Source organism: Chaetura pelagica, unplaced genomic scaffold (genome assembly GCF_000747805.2).
Source record: "Chaetura pelagica isolate M959 unplaced genomic scaffold, ChaPel_1.0 scaffold315, whole genome shotgun sequence".
NCBI classification, from domain to species: Eukaryota; Metazoa; Chordata; class Aves; order Apodiformes; family Apodidae; genus Chaetura; species Chaetura pelagica.
This window is the reverse complement of record NW_009953187.1, coordinates 1095751-1110808: the sequence shown is the minus strand read 5'-3', so window position 1 is coordinate 1110808 and position 15058 is coordinate 1095751. Positions and strand designations below refer to the sequence as shown.

Below are 15058 nucleotides of genomic sequence, written 5' to 3'. Positions count from 1 at the left end.
ATTATCTCATCATTTGGTTACTACGTATCTTCTGTTTTCTGCTCAGTTTCTGCTATATATTATTTTTAATATAGTCACTGCTTTGTTGTTTATCTTTAGATATTGAAACCTGTGAGAAAGACTTGGGTTTTTTTGCTTTATTGCCACCTTAACTGTCAAAATATTATTTTTAATATATTGCAAAAGCAACTGAATTATGGCATTAGGCACCCTAACAAGATTAAAAAGAAGAGTCTTTATATATGACAGCACTGTTAATTTCAACCCTGCATTGTGGCTAGCAATGTTTGATAACATTTTTCTCTTTTTCATTCTTTATACTGGCTGCCAATCACTTAGGACCATTTTTGCTTCAGTTCTGCTGAAATGGCATACTTCTCATTCCAGTTGCCTTTAACAAAGGCACAGCTTTCATTTCTAATTCTTATTAACTGATATAATGCAAGGACTGGACCAGAATTTCTTCTCTGCCCCCACCTTCTAATATGCCTCTGTAGCTCACTGCTGTCTATAAGCTTTTTGGGAGAATGTTCTTTAACATCCAAGTCCCATTGAATTATATAAATGTAGTTGAAAAGTTCCTTTTGCACTTCACTTTGACTAGAACTCCCTCATCAAAAGCAGTTTTCTAGGGCGAATATAGTCCCTTCAGTCCCAGGCCCTACACACTCCACCAGAATTTAAATGATCCTATGCTGAGCTCTTCTTTGCTGGAAATCTCCACTATGGCTGCAAGGAGTTACATGGTTTGAATCCATTACATATAGATTCAGATGCTTTGCTGGTTTAGGTCAAGATGGCTCCATTTTCAGTGGAGCCTTGATGAGTTGCAACTATGAAGCATCAACTTACTTATTTATTTACTTATTATTTCTTTCTTTATTTTAAATTTTATTAAAGCGCCACTGATACAGAATTTGAATGACAATAACCTTTATAAAGTGGAGCAGAGTTTGGAAACCAGAGACAGAATTGAGAGAGACTGCTGGAAAGTAATAAGGTTCAGCCATGTGTTTCTGGGGCCACAGAGTATCTGGGAGAATATTTGGAATCTTGGATGTCACGTGAGGAGTGCGATCACAGCATCAACATGCAGACACAAAGATAGCAGATAGCTTCCAGTGTCATTTCAATTCAGTTCTTAAGCACCTATCTGTCAAAACTGGTATCTTTTGGTGTGAATATAGATGTTAGACATTTGGATGATAGTTAAAAAAATACAGATATTGATATGGACTTTAAATGTTGGATTAGTCATCACATCTTCTTGGTAGCTGTTTGCCTAAGTTCATGGCTTTGTCTGTGTTTCTTTTAGCGTAATGACATATTTATGGATCCAGAACTACAATCTAATGCTGTACCATAAAGAACACACACAAAATTAATTAAAGTAAAAATACTAACATTTCTATATTTTAAAATGTAGAATTAACATTTTGAAATGTATTGTTTGTTATTCAAACCTTGGTAACATCCACAATTCCTTGAAAGTCTTTTCCTCTGCTCCGAAGGCCTTGAAGAGAGCTGCAGTCCAATCCCCAACAACCCGTATGTGAACACTGAAGAAGTCCTCCTCGGGAGCTGAGGTGAGAGTGAAAGGGTGCCACTCCAGCTGTGAGACAGATGGGCACTGGAGAAAGACATATTGACCAGGTCCCATTTTAAAGCCACGTTTCTTCATATGAAGCTCAAGGACTCCAGAGGAATGTGTTACCACCTAAACAGTAATAAAATAACCTGTTTTATTTTCCTTCAGAAGAAGGAAACTGTCTGTTTCCGTTAGGTTACAGGTGACTTTGCAGTAATTTCCAATTGAGGTCAATCACAAGTTAATGCAAATTGAGATGTGCATCAATTTTTAAACATCATGTAGATTATGTCCTAAACTGCACATTGCAGTACTGTTGCTGCCAAGAGATGTTGGAACTGCTATTGTTGCAGTGTTGTTGTTCTTGAAAGCGTGTGCAGTGTGTAGTGTGGGGCAGCAGAGGGAAGTCTGTAACAATTCAGCAGTTTGTCAGCTTTCTGTCTTTGCCTATGCAAAAGTATTCCTTCATAACCTGGAATAATTTCCCAGCTTTGCTCTCATGTCACACAATGAATGTGTATGAGATTATTGATGGTTGGGCAAGAAGAATAAAAGCCCAGTGAGCTCAATTCTAATATACTTTTATTAAGAGGTAATCTCAGTTAAGCAGCCAGTTTTATACATCCTGAGATTCTCAGGTCACAGCCACTCTGTGAAATCATCAGCAAGACTTACTGACATGCTCTTCCCCTCACACAAATAAGCCTGTTCCTGATCACCCACCTGATACATGTGGACTCAGCTGCTTCGTTAGCGGCATTCCCCATCCATTCTGCTGTGACTTAAATACCACAAAGACATGTTTACAACTGGGTTAAGTTTTTGCAGTGTTATTAATGAAGTTTCAACTATTTATGCTAACTGATAATATAACTCTTAATCTACTTGGAAGCCTCCAGATTTGAAAGTAAGTCATAGAATCATAGACTGCCAGATTCAAAGGGACCTCAAGGATCATCTGGTCAAACCTTTCAAGGTAGGAACAAGACGGAGAATCCACCACTTCCTTGGGAAAATTATCCAACTCTTCTTCTTGTGAAAACTTCTTCTGATGTCCAGTCAGGGTCTCCCCAGGAGTGATTTGCACCCACTACTCCTCATCTTTTTCATGTGACTCCTTGTAAAAAGGATGTCTCCCCCTTCTTGATAGCTGACACACAAAAACTGTGTTTACTGAAACTGAAGGTGTCTCTGGCATTTACTACTATGGAACATGGTTTCAGTTAGTTAAAAAAAGAGATTTTGCAGATGTTTGTGTCGTGGTGGTGTAAAGTCTGGTACTTCAACAATCAAGTTTGGTCCCACATGGAATATTCTTATGGACTTGCTATTGGAATAAATGCAAAACCAAAAATCAGTACATGGCTGAAACCATGATAATGATTGAAGAGCTGCTGACGCTAGGAGTGAAAAATGAGGTAATAATATAGAGATGTTATTTGCAAAAGATAAAAAAATAAATAATTGACATAATGTTTTTTCTATGCAGGCATGCAAGCGATGTTATGTACCTTAGTAATGACCACCTCCTGTTGAAATCTCCAAAATCTAACAATTCTTTCACAGATGTACAACACCATGGGACTTAAAACCCACTTCCAAGCCTGTAAAAGAGTTACATATTAAAAACAACATTTATTTGAATGCCTACAAAAATATTTTGCAGTTCTGGCTTGATTCAGGAGGTAGCGTAAAATGAAATTATTTTATTTCTTTACTGTCATTTTGGATTTGCCTTTTTCAAGAGGGCGTCTGTTGCTACTGTAGCAGTTCTGTCTTTCTTGTGGAGCAGACATATGGGACTCCTTCACAGCGGCACTCCAAAAGCAGTGCTAATATCTATCTGTATTCTGGCCAAGAAGAGTTCTTTAAAATCTTTTCCTACTAAAAGACAATTATTAATCTATTTAGTTGCTACATATAGATGTCATTGGACCTGAAGACGTATAGATGCCTATATTTATACAATATTACACATAGCCTTAGTATTTTTTTGCTCTTCAAAGTCTAGAATATTTCAGAAGGATCAGATAGGAGTAGCACTTACTGTCAGCTGTAAGTTTCCTGATGCTGCATGAGAAAACATTAAGTCCAGGTATTCAATTAGGGCAATAGGACACGTTTCCATGTAATCCATTACTCAGCTCTGTATCAATAAATGTGGTTTTTTGATCTAGGATATTAAGCTGGTCATACTTTAAGAAGTGTATATGATTGCTGTGCTTGTACTTGCTAATTGTATGTGATGATCACTATAACAATAAAGATACTTGACTATTTAAGTATACTAGCTGATGATTTCACTGACTTGCACCGATAGCTGAGATAACTAGATGTAAATACATCTTCATAATTATTATTTTTTTCCTAGAAAAGCTGCTGGTTTATTTCCAGTTTTGTTAATTACACAGCTCATTCTAGCAAGCTGAAGACTCCACAATCATGTAGATTTTAAAATATCCAAAGAGGAACTTGCTGAAACATTGACTTTCCTCCACAAGCTGGTAACAGTGGTTATAAAGTATCTTTTATGAGAAGCAAGCCATAAAATTATGTGGCTTCCTTAGAAAGTGCTAAGAGAATAGAGTGGCAATTTCCCAAGGTTAAATCTTGAAAATTAAATTTTAAAAAGCATGATTTAATAGTGGGAAGAAACCAGCATAAGCCAGAAGATTCTCTGTTAAAGCAGAAACTCAACACATCCGTTGTCCCTAAATACTACAGGTGTCTCAACACAGTGGGTAATCTCACATTTTGAATATATTTGCATATATCAAGCCACAGTAATGATGAGACCTGTTTTTCCTCTCTTTCATTTGTGCTACCTGTAAATAAAAGCATGTGACAGGAATGTTAAGGTTACACTGGCTACACTGTGCAAGAGCTCAGCTGAGATTTCAAATATGCCATCACTCCAGTGCAATGGAACATTCAATCAAAAACATCTTTTGTCTGGGTTGGGACAACAGGGTATCCACCAGGAAGAATTGGATGCTAGGCAACATGGCTACTGGGTGGCTCATCAGGGTGTTGGTATTCTTGCTCAAGTAGTGTTTCCTCCTGTAATGAGAATGAACTGAGATGGGACAGCAGTGGCTCAGGAGAGTCTGTGAGGATTGAAGTCCAGACGCCCCAGGTGCAACAGAAGTGCTTCATTGTCCTCAGAGGGAGCCAAACTGGGCTCTTACCTGCTGAAATATGGAGCAGGGGCACAGATGTGGCATGACTGAGAGGGGTTCTGCTGTGGTATCCTCCCTTGGGAGCTGTGGCCAGCAGGACATGCACTCTGGTGGCACCTCACACTATCCCAGCTGTGCACAAGGTGTCCCCTCCCTTCTCAGTCCCATCTACGCCTGTTGGTGCTGCACAAGCCTCACCATGGCTTTTTAGTCTCTGAATCAATTTGTGCTATCTGTCTGCGGTGTCTAGCAGGTATCACATCATAGCACATTTCCCATCCAGCAAAGCACTGTTCTTATAGATGATCTATATGCCACATGGTATTATCACAATTCATTTAAAGTAATGTGACTTTGCAAGCATGGCCTTGGGTATGCAGGAAAGTGTGGCAAAATAGGTTTAACACGGAGAAGTGGAAGTTCTTTCCAGTTAGCTTTATGATAATGAATGTCAAGACATGCAGTTGGAAGCAAGCTTGTGTCTGTATTCATGGTGCGTAGCCATGTATTGATTTTTATGGCGATGTTGTATCTGAAATTTTTAGAGAGGCATTCATTTTCTCATTAGTATGCGGGTTGGATAGTGGCTAACAATAGTTTAGTTTAAGAAAAATCTATGTTAACCATTAAAAGAGCTACAAGACAGTGAATGCTAATCTTTCTCCTTTACCTCAGGATTTCCTTTGGTGTGTTTTCTCTTTTTTTTTGGAAGAAACAACAAAAACTTCCATATGAGCAAGCTGTATCTTGAGCTGTAAATGTTAAATGATTTTGTTTGGATGCTAGACATATCTGACATACTGTACAAGTCTGCTATTTAATTACCCCCTGTGGATTTGCAATCTTGTTGCAGCAAAACCACCCTTCCGTGGGACATTTTTCCTGCTTTTTGCCTTTCCCTTTCATAATTCATTGTTTCATATTCTCTCCTTTTTACTTAACTTAAGACATCAAGGCTGGACAATATGAAGCATATTCACCAAAGCAAGGACATAATTTTATCTCCAACTTGTTCTCCCTTGGTATTTAGACTATCCATATTAAAGCACTATTAGTTAAAATACTAACATTAATTTGCATCCTTAGCTTTACTGTTCCATTGTATTTTCTGTATCTCTACTCTCATAAGTTTTACACTTAGAGGCTGTGTTTGTGTAATGAACACATCAAGGATATTGGTGATACCGAATAATGAAAAATAAATGTACAATACATATTTAAATAGAGTACAATTCTGAAATCCATACCCTTCAGTAATACAAATTATTATTAATGAAACCAAAAAATTTATACATCACTTTTCATCTGTACCTGTCTATACTGATTATAAAGGAGGCCGGGATCACCATTTTAATGCACAGGCCATGATTCTGGAACAGAAGTGTGAAACTACTCTCTAAACATGACACTAAGTGCCAGTCACTAACATACACTCCCGTCCCCCACTCACTAAAACATTTGGCCTCCCAAGGAAGCACATTAAGTTAAAAAAAGAAAACAAACATCACTCTTACCACAGGTTTGTTGCCGGAAAACTGTGGCAAAGGGCATTGAGTGGCATTCTCCCATTCCCAGTAGTGATCTTTACAGTAAGTGACATTGTGAAGGAGCAGACTCTGAGGTGTCTGACTTCGGACAAGCTGACTTAAAACAAAAATGTTGATCAGTGGTATTCTTCTTTATAAGGTTTCTGTGCTTCTGTAGGCTTTGTACTAGTAGTTAAATGCAAATTTGGAGATACCTGGCTGTTCGAGAACTGGCTGTTTCAGTCCTGTTCTGCTCTCTTGTTCAAATTATCTTTCCATTATGTTTGCCATGACTTTCTTGCCAAATGCAAGATTGTGTAGAAAATGTGAATATTGCTGTTTGTGGCAAAATTAGAATTATTTCCAAGTTCTTTGGAGCAGACATGTTGACCTCCTCTGTATATGAGCATCTGGTAGTGTTTAGAAAATAATCAAGTTTAATAGCTACAGACCTTCTCTCTTTTTTTTTTCTTCTTTTTTTTTTTTTTTTTCCTGCTCTCTATATGCTTTTTTAAAAGTTGCAAATAAAGTTGGAGGACTGTAATTAGACGTGTGCTCTCTAAACATATTAAATTCTAGCTTCTTCTAAGAATGTTAATGATGTGAATTTTCCTAAATATCAATCCTGACTGTTCTGTTTAAATGGCTTTCAGCTGGTGTTAGTTATGTGTAGAGAAGGATGATTTTTATGGGGAAATCCCATTTGTTTCATATTGTTTCTCCAGTTTTTCACTTCCATACTTAGTTTGGCTCTACAAAATTAGCCTGTCCTGCCCATCAGTCTAACAAGAGACAGGAAGATAAGAAGTGCTGCCTTGTTTTACATAGCAGGGTCACCAGCAGCCACACAGTCAGACAGAAAGACAGAAAAGGAGGTAGGCTTGGGTCAGTTTTGTTGAGTTACCTAGGAAGGACGAAGAGACAGGAAGTGGATGAAACCTTGGGTTTCGACTCCTTTTCTTCAGTGGGGGAGGGATGTGCTGGGGCAGAAGGAGCTGCTCTGTGGCAGGGCACTCCCAGGCAGGAGCGAGCAGTGTGCTCACAGAATGCTATCAAAAGGGCTGTTAAATAAGTGTCCCCTTCTCAGAGAAGTCTCCTGCTGAGGAGTGTTGATCAACAGGCTAGGCAAAGAGAGCTTACAAAGCTGAAGGTATAAAGGCTTCATTATAGCTGTTTGAAATTGAATGCTAAAAGATTTGCCAGAGAGAGGGGAGAAGGCCATTTTAATCAGGCTGGGATACAGTTTACAGCATTTGTTTGCAGCTGTGCCTCTGAAACTTGGAACTAATTAATTGGGCTGGTTTCAGGAACATTCAAAGCCAAACTGAATGTGGCAGCTTTCAAATTGCAAGAAAAGAGGTGAGAAAAGTAACACACCACAAAACATTGTAGTGGCCTGTTTCCTGCCCCGTGGTGACACAACGCACCTTGCAAAAACAGGCACATATGCACACTGCTGTGGACTAGGAAGTTCCTCTGTGTCCAAGAGTAGTGTTCTGTATGTTCTTTAGTGGTGGGTGATACCATCTGAGTGTTTTTCAAAACAGACATGACAAGTGTATTATAGTTACACCAAGTGACTGTCCTTAGATCTGAAAAGCTTTACCACAGCTTGAGGTCATGTGTATGCTACATAGTCAGGAATAAATCTCTATGAAGCACAGCAGTCTTTGTTGAGGGACTTGCAAGTTTGAGGGCTACCTAAAGCCTAGGACTAGGTCTGGTTTAGTCCTCTGAACATGCCACTTGTTAGTGCTTGACACACAGAGATGCATTCCTGTCCGTGAGGTTTCATCCCAAAACCATCCTGTTTTATGCAATCCAGGGATTGCACCATGGTATGAACCAATCTCAGAAGATGAGAAGGGCCTTTAGATATACCTCAAAACTGCATTCCTTATTGAATTAAAATGTGAATGTAGATGCAGCACTTCATATTCACATTAATGCTATTGCAAAGAAATGAGAAAATGAAATGGGGGAAGGAGCACAAGGGAGAAGAAACAGATGCCAATGGAGCTGGAAAGAGAAGATGGAAACATTTCCAGTACTAGGCACCTTTCTGCTCTCACTGCACTGACATGGGATTTGTCAGCCCCTGAGCTTCTTAGGGAGGCTCCTCCAACTCTGATATCCCTCAGTGTAAGAACCAGAGTCCTGTGACAAGAGGACAGACGTTCCTCTTGTGCTGAGGAACAAGGGGACAACTAGTGACCTGATAGTTACTCCTCTCTGTAAAAGCCTCCCAACCGAGCTAGTCATAAACTTGAGTTGTTTGTTACTGTAGTAATTTAAACCTGGTTTGTAATATAGTGCCTACTGCTACTGCACAGTATTTATCTGTGGTGAGGAAATTTGGGGTTCTTTTCCCTGCAGGGAAAGAAGGTCAAAATCACGTTACTTTTATGGATGCAGAGGAGAATGGGCAGAGGGACATTTACCATGGGGTAACTGACATGCTGAAAACTTGCCAAGCTTGTACATACTCTCTCACACAATGCCTTATGACATAGTGTGGATCCCTTATTAATTTCAACCCACAGAGGTTTGATACCTCATCTGTAGTGTCTCCAACTCCCAGGGATGAAAGTTCATTCAGCCTGTTGCATTGATAAGATGTGGGTTGTAAGATGGTAGAGGAGTGGTTGAAAGAACTAAAATACAATGTTAGTCCTCGAAAAAGTGGCATGTTTTACTTCCAAAATGCTTTCATTCTGCAATCTGTGTCAAAGCAAAGATCCCAGCAATTTGTTAATAGAAAAGCACAAGATTGCAGATTTGAATTGTGTTTCATCTCCAGTGAAATATCTACCCCATGTAGTTTATACAGACACTTACCCCATACCATGGATTATCAAGCCAATGAAGAAAACCACAAAAAGGTGATGGGTATACCAGAACACCTCATAGCATGACCTTCTGATGAGCTCAGTGGATGAAGTCATTATCACAATTAAAGCCACAGTTATTATAACTCCAGTTATTCCAGCTATAGTGGTTAGTAGCTCTCCCGTTGTGTTCTAGAGTAGAAAATTCACAGTTAGTACTAGTATTAGTGTTATTGTTATAAGTGTTATTTTTATTGCTACTCTTACTATTATTACTGTTGCTGCTTTTACACATGAAGGCAAAATTTAAGATATATTTTCAGCATAGGAACAAAACTAGAATGTGGAGGCAAGGTAAACCTCCATTTTACCATAGAAGAGCATAGAAATACAACCCTGTACTCTGTTTCCTCTCAGCCTTATCCTAGACAAGCGTGTAAATGTTTAATGCAGGTATTTGATTCAGGAATCGAAAGGAGGAAATTAGGCAGTCTCATCAGTACTTGTATCTACTTTGCTTGGGTAAAAGTGTCTCAGAAAGAAAGGAAAATTTTTTGAGAAATTATGAGAATAAACCAACATAAGAAGGTCATGGACCTCCTGGAGTGGGTCCAGAAGAGGGCCACAAATATGATCTGAGGGCTTGTGCACCTCTACTATGAAGACAGGCTGAGAGAGTTGGAGTTGTTCAGCCTGAAGAAGAGAAAGCTCCAAGGAGACATCATAGTGACGTTCCAGTACCTGAAAGGGCCTAAAGGAAAGCTGGGGATAGACTTTTACAAGGACTTGTAGTGAGAGGAGAAGCAGTGATGGCTTAAAACTGGAACAGGGGAGATTTATATTAGACATTAGGAGGAAATTATTTACTGCGAGGGTGGTGAGATGCTGCAACAGGATGCCCAGGGAAGCTGTGAAAGCCCTGTTCCTGGAGGTATTCAAACCCAAACTATTATTTGATTCTATGCAAACTAGAGATGTAATATGCAAACTAGCACTAGAAATCAGCTTGTTCATGTGAAGTTGATAAAATGAGGTGCCATGAAATCTGCAACCATAAAGGTGTGGGGCTCTTTTGTGCTTATTTTACCTCAAAATCTGTGGGGTTTTAGCAGCCCTAGCATGGTGTATAAAAATGGCATGCTTTTGTTAACGCAAAGAGCATATATTGTTTAACTGTTCCTTGCATTTACCTGGAGATACATTGGATAATACTTGGGTTTATTTTTTAAAGACATATTTAATTTACATTTATATCCTTGTCGGTGATGAAACATTAATATACTCAGCTAGAATATGGTCCTTCTTCATGACTCACAGACATCGCACAGGTCTATTACATCTGTCTAAACCCACCAAAATAAACTGAAGTGAGAATGAAAATGTATTTTGAACACAACAGTCAGAATCTTATCTCAGTTATAAAGTTCAAATCGTGAAGAACAACAGTAAAAATCTCACATGCAAGATGAGAATAAAACTAAATATGCCAGCAGAGTGTAAAGGAAATCCCCACTCAGCCTGCAAAGCTTATATATCTGTTTTCCTGTTGCTGATGTGCAGGAATGAGGAAGCTCATCATGCCTTCTGAGTCCCAAGTTTTTTCTACAGCCTAATACACCAGAAGAAAAAAAACAACTTATATTGTACTTGTAAAGAGCACTCATTTGATACAGAAATCCTAGAGGTGATTAAATTCCACAGTGCCATTTTTACAGTCTCTTTTTACAGTAAAATAATTCTTTCAAATGTTCACACTTGACAGCACACAGTACATTTTCAAACTGGTAACTGTGAAGAGTGTGTTCAGATCCTATTATATATTAACAGGATTGATCTAGGTGATATTTTGAACATTTCCACTACAGTGGCTAGTTTGAGTGTTGAGAGGAAAGAAGGAAAAATGTCAAAGATACTTAGTACGTTGCTACTACAGGGGTAGGAAGAAACTGAAAAGAAAGTCTGAATTGCTGCTCTCAGAACTTTCTTCTCTGAAGTTAGAAGCAATCTTTTGTTTGCTTTCCTTCATTATTATTTCTGTGTGTAGCTACTGAGAAACAAGTGGGTGATAAAAGAAATATAGAGGTTAGAGTAAAATCTAGGCTAGGATGGTATAGGCTTGGAAAGTAAGTGTGGGGCATATTAGTGTAAGAAATTCGGGAAAGGATCTCAAAAAATGCTAGCCTTCCTCCTCAAGGGTGTTAAGGATCATAATGCTAATTAGAGACCTACCTCACAATCATATCACCATGGGAAGATATAGTGGAGAAAAAAAATGCATATTGAAAGACAGTAGATTCCCACTCAGACCTGTGGGCTTTGTCCTGATCCTGGGGAACTTCTCACGTGGGTGCAATTGAGAGTAGGCACTGGGTGTACTGAAAGACTGTGCAGCTGGGTCCTTGGCTTGCTCTCCAGTTTTGGTAAGCTGAATAACTTTGCAACACTGTCATCAAGACTATTGTGTTCTTACTATTGAGACCATAGATTCACTTGATTTACTTCAAACTTGAGAATTGTTTACATGTTTTTTTTCAAAGATGCAAAAATCACATTATCTACACTGGAAAGGATCTGAGGAAAAGATAGGACAAAATGCCTTATAGCTGAAAAGTACTATCAAATCTTACTGCTGGTTGTCCAGCCATTGTCTTACTTAATTGCTTGTTTCAGTGGAGCAGACCACTGATTAAAAGAGACCCACTCTATGGTGTTCCAACATCCTTTATTGCTTGTGGGAATTTTCTGAAAAGTAGAAACAAAATGTGTGGGTCTCTTTCTAGGGCCATTTCAACCCTGGAGGATGCAAGAATATACAATAGGCTCTGGTGAGACCTTAGAGCAGCCTTCCAGTATCTGAAGGAAACCTACAAGAAAGCTGGAGAGGGAATTTTTACAAAGGCATATATTGATAGGACAGGGGGGAAAGTTTTCAAACTGAAAGAGGGAAGATCTAGTTGGGATATTAGGAAGAAATTCTTTACTGTGAGGGTGGTGAGAGATTGGAACAGGTTGCCCAGAGAAGTTGTGGATGCCTCATCCCTGGGAGTGTTCAAGGCCAGGCTTGATGAGGCTTGGAGCAAACAGGCCTAGTGGGAGGTGTCCTTGCCCATGCAGAGGGGTTGGAAATAGATGGCCTTTAAGGTCCCTTCCAACCCAAACCATTATATGATTCTATAAGCAAACAAATAACATCCATGTGATGTATAGCATAATGAAATAAGGAAAAAAACTTTTAATCTTATTTTGCATGCATGCATTGCAGAAAGAGTAAATTTTTCTTTATGTTATGAATATTATAAGAAAGAGCTTATAGTACTCTTGTGAGGTAGCCAAGAAAGTGGACACTTTTTCCCCAAAGTAGGCAGTGCCATTTTTGCACTTGCTCTTCCCTGGGCAGCCACACTCGATATGTAACAGGGTGGAATCAGTCCCCAGACTGGGAAGATATTGTGCAGCCAGGGGGAGAGATAAATAACAACTGTGAAAGGAATGCTGTTAGGTAATATTGCTTTTGGTTTTCTTTTTTTTTTTTTTTTGTTTACTGGAAAGGAGTAGTGTTTGTTCCATATATTGAGAGTTGAGTTTAGTTTTAAAAAAATTCTTTGCAGTTCATTTCATTTCATTGTCTACTATTGGCCACTCTCCTTATCCTCCCCACCCCCCCAGCTGTCGCCTGACAAATTAATTAGAAAACTGTAGACATTTCTTTGAGCTTAGTAACCTGAAAATTGCAGCTCTGAGTAAGTGTTTTCAGCTGAAATTGAGGTTAACCTTTAGCAGCACCTTCTCACTCTGGTTAAAAGGCTTTGAAATACAGTTTTACTGACAATAGAAGCCACAGAGGAAAACTTTTTAAATGAAAAAAACAAAAAAATGACAGCTTACCGTTTCATAGGTCCTGATTGGGTTCAAGTAGCTTTCATTTGGGCTCTTGCCAAGGCCAGAAAGTTTATTTTGTAACTCCCCAGCTTCCTTTGACTGGCTGGTATGATAGCGTTCGATGTTGATCAAGTGGGCAACAATATGGATGGCTGCATAGGAGAAAGACTGGTGTGAAATTACAGACACATTCGTATGTGCCCATAGTGCCAGAACTTCATTAAGCACTAGACAGACTATTGGAAAAGCTTGGGTGTAAACTGAGGGCACGGATTAAGCTGACAGCAAAAGGGAAATTTTATCAAATAAGTTTCTAATATGAAGCAACTTCTTCATGTTGGAGGGGAGAGGAACAGCTCCAGAGTCACCTCCCATGTATACAATCATGTGCCCTGCAGTCTTCAGTGTCATCAAAGGAGAATCTCTGGAGAGCTGATATAAAGGTGCTTGCCTCTGATTTTTAATTGTTTAAATTTTAAACCCTTATCTTTTTATTAATATACTAGGATGTGCTATGGCCTATGCAAGACATTAACTTGTCTGTTTTACGCCTCAACCAGTTTGCAACCTGCAGCAGGGGTATTTAAGACATGCACCCCAAATCTGTGCCCTATTAACAAGTAGCTATAGCATCGCTTCATGCCTGGGGAAGCCACAGGAACTATGATTTTAAGAGAGAAGTCTGAATCAGTCTTAGATCTGATTTGCCTATAGCTTTATGTATCACCTCTATTTGTGGCCTGCTCCCAAAAAGTGTATGAAGTGGTCAGTTTAGAAAAAATGCCTTAGAGTGAAGTAAGAACTCCCTTATATTTCTTTTCCTGAGTCAAAAGATGCTAATTCAAAAGAGGAAAAAAGGAAGGACTTTGTTTTATTATTAGCTAAAATAGATAAAGCTGTAATCATGCTAGTGCTGAGTTTCAGTTTTCAATATGAAAGATTCTCAAATCCATTACATTAAAGTTGTAATTAATGCAAAATGATAAATGCCAAAGGCTGAAAAATTGACAATGAAAAACAATTATACATTTACAGAAGAGCTATTTGGGTATGCTGTTTCTAGTTTTTATAATTAGCTTCCCATTATCATCTCTCTTTCAGTGTTTATCTGTTCCCATTCTTGACCATTTAAAAACCTTTCTAAAAGGCAGTATTTGTAGTAAAACAAATATGATCTACCTCCCATTGTCTGAAAATTATATACTTTTTTCTTTCTCTTTTTAATTTTTCTTTCCCCCTCTCCCCCTTCCTCCTTCTTTTTTCTTTTCTATTTCTTCTTCCTTTTCTCCTCTGTTTGTTATTGTAACTAATTGCACAAAAGTAATGCCTTACTGTGCTAGTCACTATGTAATCATAGATGAAAACAGGATTAAATGCATAAGGGCTTTGGTATTGTTAAGTCTTTTATGTGCCTGTCCACTTGATGAGCTCCCTCACTTCCCATGCAGGAGTCCAGCTTCTCTGCAGCACCTGGGGTGAGCTGTGGGCATGGGAATATGAGTTAAGGTAGGATGCTGGTCATGAAAGTGCTTAGAGAAGCCACTGCAAAAAGATAGAAGGCTGTATTCCTCCCTCCAACAGTACAAACAGTAGGTTAGCCTGTGTTTCCAGGATGGAGGGAGATTATCTTCACTCAGTTCTTCTGATGTGATCTTTCTAGAGCAGTAGATGTGCTGTGTTTGACTGCCAAGTTGTACTTCATTCAAAAGACAATGTTCCCCTGCCACTCCCTAACACCTGCTTCACCTTGTTGCCCCATGCTTAGGTTCTCAGTGGAAGATGAAAGATGTGTTTTAAAATCCTTGTTACCTTAAATTTAAAGTAGGCCTTTTAAACCAAATCATGTGTCCTAGTCACTGGACTGACTGGTTATTATTTTTTGAGCTATCTCCTGTTGAGACCCTTAATAAAAATAATAAAATATTTATTGACACAGGTATCCCAAGTGAATATCCTAAACACCCAAACTGCAAAACCAAGTTCCCATTTTTTCTGAATCTTTGGCCCAATTAATAATAATAATAAATTATTTATACAAGCTGGAATAGCTTCAGCAGG

The 15058-nt window shown here is 38.8% G+C and overlaps 1 protein-coding gene across 1 annotated transcript in view; it reads right to left on the bottom strand.

Moving 5' to 3' along the window:
- The window catches only part of NOX3 (NADPH oxidase 3), a 40935-nt gene that overhangs the window by 15430 nt on the left and 10447 nt on the right, over positions 1-15058 (bottom strand). Inside the window, exons 5-9 of the mRNA XM_009997343.1 lie at positions 13007-13152; positions 9132-9313; positions 6282-6411; positions 3100-3192; positions 1464-1717 (exon numbers count right to left, since the gene is read on the bottom strand). Of these exons, the coding sequence (XP_009995645.1) occupies positions 1464-1717; positions 3100-3192; positions 6282-6411; positions 9132-9313; positions 13007-13152 (805 nt within the window). The remainder of the gene's footprint in view (positions 1-1463; positions 1718-3099; positions 3193-6281; positions 6412-9131; positions 9314-13006; positions 13153-15058) is intronic.